At 33.4% G+C, this 6,743-nt stretch overlaps 1 protein-coding gene across 1 annotated transcript; it reads right to left on the reverse strand.

Annotated features, from left to right (window-relative positions):
- Positions 1-5,615: 5,615 nt before the first annotated feature.
- LOC108459780 (transcription factor MYB114-like) lies at positions 5,616-6,499 on the reverse strand. The gene is made up of 2 exons (XM_017759183.2): positions 6,185-6,499; positions 5,616-6,123 (listed from the first exon to the last, which is right to left on the reverse strand). Exons 1-2 carry the CDS (start codon positions 6,405-6,407, stop codon positions 5,735-5,737), a joined length of 612 nt encoding a protein of 203 aa, XP_017614672.1. The 5' UTR covers positions 6,408-6,499; the 3' UTR covers positions 5,616-5,734.
- Positions 6,500-6,743: the final 244 nt, after the last annotated feature.

The raw sequence follows: 6,743 nt of genomic DNA on the forward strand, positions 1-6,743 counted from the left end.
TCAACTATACTTGTGACTCTATCTGAGAACGTTAATAAGATAAATTCATGATTATTAAACATATATCATCAAGCAAGCAATATACATATACAAATCACGTGCCAATTATCACAAACTACATAGTTAGGTATATTTTCAAATACAATGACACTGATAGTTTACCAATTTTGAACATTTAACGAGTCGAACATATGTACATAAATAATTAATGAACTCGAATTATGCAAGCACAAACCAGATTAAATATTTATCGACGACTTTGCCATTTCCTTTTTTTTTTCTTCGATGTCTCAGCATTGTTTTTAGCTATATACAATAAAGTCAAATATGGGAAATTCAAGGAATATAATTCGAACATAGAAATATAATAATTAAACATAAATGCACGTTATTCATTTTAGTTCCTATAAATCCCGATATTTAAAACACCCATTTCTCACAATTTACTTGATTAAATTTAAATTTGGCTTTATAAATATAGTACAAGGACCTCCTAACAATCATTATTTGTTATTAAACTTCAAAGTTTTCATCTTTTACAATTTAGTCTTTATTAGCAGATAATATAGCTATGGTATCTAAACTTAAGTTAATAATCCCAATCTCATTTCTAACATGTTTTTCCATCATTGAGCTCTACATCATTCATGCATGAGTTTAAGCTACACAAAAATCAAATTTTGTAAAGCTGTTCAACTAAGTCATCAAAACTATTATCAATAGAAAACGAAACAGAACTTCACAAATCGATTAATTTGACAAATGGGCTCTGAATAAGTATTGTTCTCATAAGATTCCTGACAAAATTTAAAAGAAGAAACTCACCTATGCTTGGATGGAGGCTAAGGCTATGGCGAAGGAATGAGGAAGAAAATAGGTTTTCTTTTCTTTCTTTTTCACTTAGTTTGGATGGTGGATGAAAGTAGAGAAGATAACCTTCTCTTTCCTACTTAGTTTATATATACATATATAATTTGTTAGTTAATTAACCTTATTAATTACTAATCAAGTGAATTAATAACCTTAATCTTAGCTAGTGAAAAATGATTACTCTTTTGGTAATTAATCACATGTCATAATTTACAATTGGTTTAATTGCTAACGTGACCTTTGTTTAATTGTCATTTAAGGCACTTGCCAATTTGAAAATCACTTTCCTTTAAATTTTGTAAGTAATTAATTTAGTCCCTGTACTATTTTTATTAACTGATTTAATTTAATAACACTTAATTACTCGACATCTCCGATTCATATGTGACTTATAATTATTCTATTTTAAAATATTACTAACTTACCTCTTTCATTCAGTCTGAAACTGAATTTTACGACACTGTTGAAAATCGAGTCGTTACAACTATTCTAGACGCATACTCTTGCATTATTGCTGACCAATATTGTAACTCATTCTATGAGGCATCCCAATCATCGCATAGGTCTGTCACCACTATCTACTTAGCATCCCACGTTTTTCGAAATGATAGTTTGTAACCATATCGGTTTTGAATTTTTGTCACCAAGACAACTATCGGAATAGTGAGCTTCGTCTCTGTAATGCCCCAATTTTTCTAAAGTTTGAATTGCCAAAGTATGTTAAATGATTTAATTTGTTTTAGTGGTTTAGGTTTTGAGTTCGATTCCCTTCTCTTTGAAAATTTTCCATTAATTTTGAAATTATGTCTGGCTTGGTTTGTAAGGGTTAACTTTAGGAGCATTGCCCACAAGTAGGCACTTGAGGCCTAATTTTTGTTAACTTATTAATAAGAATGAGCTTGTTGGTTTAGTGGTAAAGCTTTAGTTAACTATTAGGTCCCAAGTTCAAATCTTATGTATGTGTAAAGTGGAATTATTTTTGCCTTTCTCTTCACATTTCCCTTCTTCTCTTTTCTTTTATTTTTCTGTCGAATTTTTCTTTTTTTTTTTGTTGTTATCCCTTTATTTTCTTCCTATTATTTTATGCTTCTCTATCCGTTCGTGCCACTAATTCTATGTTTTCTTCAAGTAAGTGTTTAATGCTCATTTTGTAAGGAAGTGGTGTGGGTGTTCTTTTTTTTTTTTTTGTGGGGGTAGGTGTTCTTTTGAATGTTTTGGTTGGTAATTGGTTTTGATAAGTTTTTGCGAACTTGATAGGTGATCACTGTGGAACAGAGGATTTTTCAGCTAGCTAAGTGCGGTTTAGGGTTGTCGTTATTTGCAAGGGTAAGTGACCAAACATTGAGTATAGGGACTGTTTCGTTAAGTAATCTAGTATCAATGTTTTAATTTGGTATCAATAATTGGTTGCTAATCCGGTTCGGCGTGGACTTCGTGTTCAGGATCGAGTTGCTGATTTAGTGCCGATATTCCAAAAGTATTAAGGTGTGTTTCTAACCCGAAAATACTTAAAACAGTCACGAAAATCTAGAATTTCGTGAAAATTTCAAAGCTGGCAAACTGCGTCACACGACCATGTGACAGACCGTGTGGGCCACACGATTTAGACAAGGTGTTTGGGCCACACGAACTTGTGGGCTCATTTTGGGAGGATTATTGGGCCCAGTTTGGGTCGGAAGTGAGATTTCGAAATCATTTTTGTAGATACTTTGTAAGCATGTAAGACCATGAAATCCGTAATTTAAACATATGCATGTTAGTAAAGCATGACTCTGATTAGTAAAACTTTGCGTAGGCTATGTGACATAATCTATTTTGATGACACTTATGAAAGTATGTCATAATTTTTTTTTTTAGCTATGATCATATGTAGCATGAGATGTTTGTATATTTTTGCATGTGCATTGGGGTGGGATATGATAATGTGACAGAAGAAGTGTGTTTTTGGCAGTATTACTGCAATTCTGGCGATATATCCCCAACATCTATATTCTAGCAGCTCAGCTGCATATTATCTAAATGACACACGACCATGTATTAGTATGTTGAATGGATGGGTTCTTGTAACCCTATATGATATGATTAGTTGGATAAAGTGGTGTGTACCGGATGGGGGTAGGAATTATTTTATTCTAATGTATGCAATTACGCATGTAAATATCGTCTCTATCTGTTCTAATGTATGTCTTTAAGCATGCTCCGATATGATTTTTTTTTGTGGGCCAAGACTCACACACTGAGCTTTTTAGCTCACTCTATTGTTTAATATTTTTCAAGTGATTCTCAGACTTAGGATTTGGCGGTGTTCCCGGAGCTCAATTCGGTTTATTGAATTTTAGGATTTTTAAACTTTATATTTTGGATTTTACGGACTTTTGGACTGTTTTATTTTCTGGACGTTTACTTTGGTTTTTGGTTTTGCTAAATATTTTTACTAGTTTGTTATTTTAAAAGTTCACATGATTCCTACTAATCTAAATAAATCAAACAATTTACAAAATTAAACAAATCTAAAAGTTTTCCGCTGCAAGGTTTTAAATAAGATCATGTGTTTTGCAAAGCGAGTAACTAAGTTTATTTCAAGACGGGTTTGAAAATAACGAGTTTCCAAGAAATCAATTTAAGATTACACAAGAAATATTTATGTATGTCAAATTTCTCCTACCAATAAGTCATGACTAGTTTTTATAAAGTCTTCGGTGTTTCAATTTCAGAATTAGATCCATTTTCAAAAATAATTGTCAAATCTTCAATTTATTAATGTAACCTTCCTGGTTCGGCCATAACGTCTAGGCCGGGTTTGGGGTATTACAGTCTCAATCAACGGCATGATAGATCAGTTAATTAACTTTTCATCTAATTTTTTATTGTCTTGGCTCAACCTTGCAACTGTACAAGTGAGTGGTCTCTCATACTTTTGTACCTTCCATATCTAAAACTGCTTAATAAATGCAGCTCTAACCCTCCACCTATACCCATCAGTTGCATTCCAACACTCCTCCACATATAGCGTTGGATTTGAAATGGTCATTTTGTAGTCCACTGACACCTTTAAGCTATATTGCTTTATGGTAGAAATATAGGATCCTTATCTAGATATTGTAGTCCAACACGAAGCTCTTTTGTCTCCCTATCTTCTGGTAATATATGACTAGATACTATTTCTGGGTATTCCGAGAACTCAAGAGCATGCACAACATTAGGGTCAACAGTCGTTAAATTATTAGTGGGTTGAAATTAGGTTATTATGCCACCCAAATCTTGCCCAGGTTGGGGGAAGTCATGATAGTTATGAACTTAATCTTCATCATAATCGTCATTGGAAACTTCATTTGAATCTTGGTCATTAAATTCCTCAACATTGGCATTTGGGACCTCATCATCATCATCTTCTTCTGCTATACTATCTGGTAACCCTATTTTGTTCTCAAATCCAACAACCAATGGTTGGATATAGTTAGGGTTACCACTAGATGTCGATGTAACACTACATTCAATGAGATTGACCCAACAGATGTTAAGATTGAAGTCATAATGGCATTGTGCTGTAGGATTATATTGATTTACTAAAGTAGCATCAGTTACGACATCCGTTGATGAAGTCTATTGAATGTCTGCCTCCACACCAACATTATTACATTTTAAATCAAAATACAATTCTGCGGCATGGAGGTCCCCATATTTGGCAAGTGTATATACCGTTGTATTCACATATTCATCATCAAACAAGTTCCAACGTATTATAGGTATGAGGATTGGATAGGATAGTCTTGATATCATCATCCTTCCACAATGGCGAGATATTTTCCCGTCAGATTTTCTTCTTCATCAGTTTTAATAAAACGACTGAACCTTACGTCCACCTATTGGTTTGATTAAAAAACTACACAAACTTTAGACCAATAAATTTGGCCATCATAGTATACATATGCAACGAAATCATTGTCCATTTTCACAAATGGTGTTTTTTTAAGATCTTCACAAATGATTTTTTCCTACAAAATGGGTTTTTCTTTTGGTTTTTAAGATTGTTTTGAATCCTCCCTTCTAGTTCTTATTATACAGAAAGTGACTATTGTATAAGATTCTTGCATTTCGTTCGGGATTCCCACAATGAATAGTATTGTCCATGTCAGGGGAGCAAAATGGTGATTGTACTAGGACTCCCTGCTCTCCTGACACAAACAAGACTACACTAAAATGGGCGTATCAAGTAACGATTTGATCTCACATTTTAGATTCTCCCATAAAATCGGAATCTCACCCACCAATTTAGCCTTTCCCAGCTATCGGTCATATTATTTTGATTAAAAAAAATTGATTTATATTAATTTGGTAAATAATTAATTTATTGTATTATTGGGTAAAAAAATCTCCTTTATTTTCACCAAAAGTCTCTTTATTGGAGAGTAGGAGTAGGAGTAGGATGAGGTAAGGCATAGCCACCCTTTTAGTTAGATGGTAGAATTCTAACCTTAGTCCCTCCCAAATATTAATTATTTAAATTGATCCCTTTAATCTTCTTGATTAAATAAAAACGTATTTTTGGATAAAAATTCAATTAAAAAAATTTAAACTTTTATTATGACTCCTCACTGACTTCACTGGATATACAGATTTTTAACTTGGAGCCTTTTCTTCTCATCAGACTAATCTGATAAAATTGTCTACCATAATGAAAGAATCTTACCCTCTGATATAACTATTAATCTTAGCAAAGCCCAAGTGACTAGGCAGTTTCATGATTTCAGCTGACACAAAGCGCCAAATTGATGAATAGAGAAGAAAGTTTTACTGATTTTACAAGGATTGCATCAAACAAAGAGTCGCACTTCCATATTAAAGTTTGAAACAAAACCCTCCCTCATCTGTTTATCCACTCAAATTTCTCATCCGAGAAATCAAAGAATTCATCCACATCGAAGCTGATATTTGAGTCCTCACCTCCTGCTGCACATTTATTCTCTTCTCTCAATTCCTCTTTGCCATTCTCCACTAATCTCTTTTCATCTTTGCAGCCTTGTTTCTCTTTCTGCTTTATTTTCTTGCTCAAATGAGAATTCCAGTAGTTCTTGATCTCGTTATCTGTTCTTCCTGGTAATCTTCCCGCAATCAAAGACCACCTGTTTCCAAGGAGTTTGTGAAGCCTAAGGATCAAGTCCTCTTCTTGCTCTGATATATTTCCTCTCTTAATATCAGGCCTCAGATAATTCATCCATCTCAGCCTGCAACTTTTACCACACCTCTTCAAACCTGCAAAAACAAGGTTAAAACAAAGGAAAAAGAAATCTATTCAATTACTTGGATTAGTTACCTGCTTTGCTTGCAATAGTGTTCCAACTTTTAGCACCATGAACTGCAATAACCTCAGCCAATTTTGTATCTTCTTCTGACGTCCATGCTCCCTTGTTGATTTGTGATCTCTTAGAGGACGCAGGTCTTTCCTTTTTAACGCCAATTATTGTTTCAAGTATTGGGTTTGTATGATTAGAAAGTCGGTAGTGGTTTGAAGAGCTGTGGGAACGTAGGTTAGTCATCAAGAGACTGCGTTGCTTGTTTCAGCTTCACTCTGATAAAATCACCTCAACAACCACTTCAATACTATAAACGCTCAGTTTAGCTCCATATTTAAGAGGTTACACCAAAAACAAAATGTCTACCTCGGATTTAAGGTTTTTTTTTTTTTTTTAATATTATTCTCATTATAGTCCTTTATTATATCTGTTCTTTTAAACGGATTTAGACCTACGTCTTTCTATGTTGACAATAATATTAACAATAATATTAATACAAATCGAGTCAAGACTCAATCGACGATTTAAGTCCAAATTAATTATACCAATTTCTTACATAATTTCCACGTAATTTTAACT

This window comes from Gossypium arboreum, chromosome 4 (assembly GCF_025698485.1).
Source record: "Gossypium arboreum isolate Shixiya-1 chromosome 4, ASM2569848v2, whole genome shotgun sequence".
Lineage (NCBI taxonomy): Eukaryota > Viridiplantae > Streptophyta > Magnoliopsida > Malvales > Malvaceae > Gossypium > Gossypium arboreum.

Bases quoted from the DNA above. Each gene is read 5' to 3' on its own strand.
- LOC108459780 (XM_017759183.2), bottom strand. From the start codon at position 6,407: ATGACTAACCTACGTTCCCACAGCTCTTCAAACCACTACCGACTTTCT. The intron at 6,124-6,184 runs GTAACTAATCCA...TTGTTTTTGCAG, and splicing joins CACTATTGCAAGCAAAGCAG to GTTTGAAGAGGTGTGGTAAA.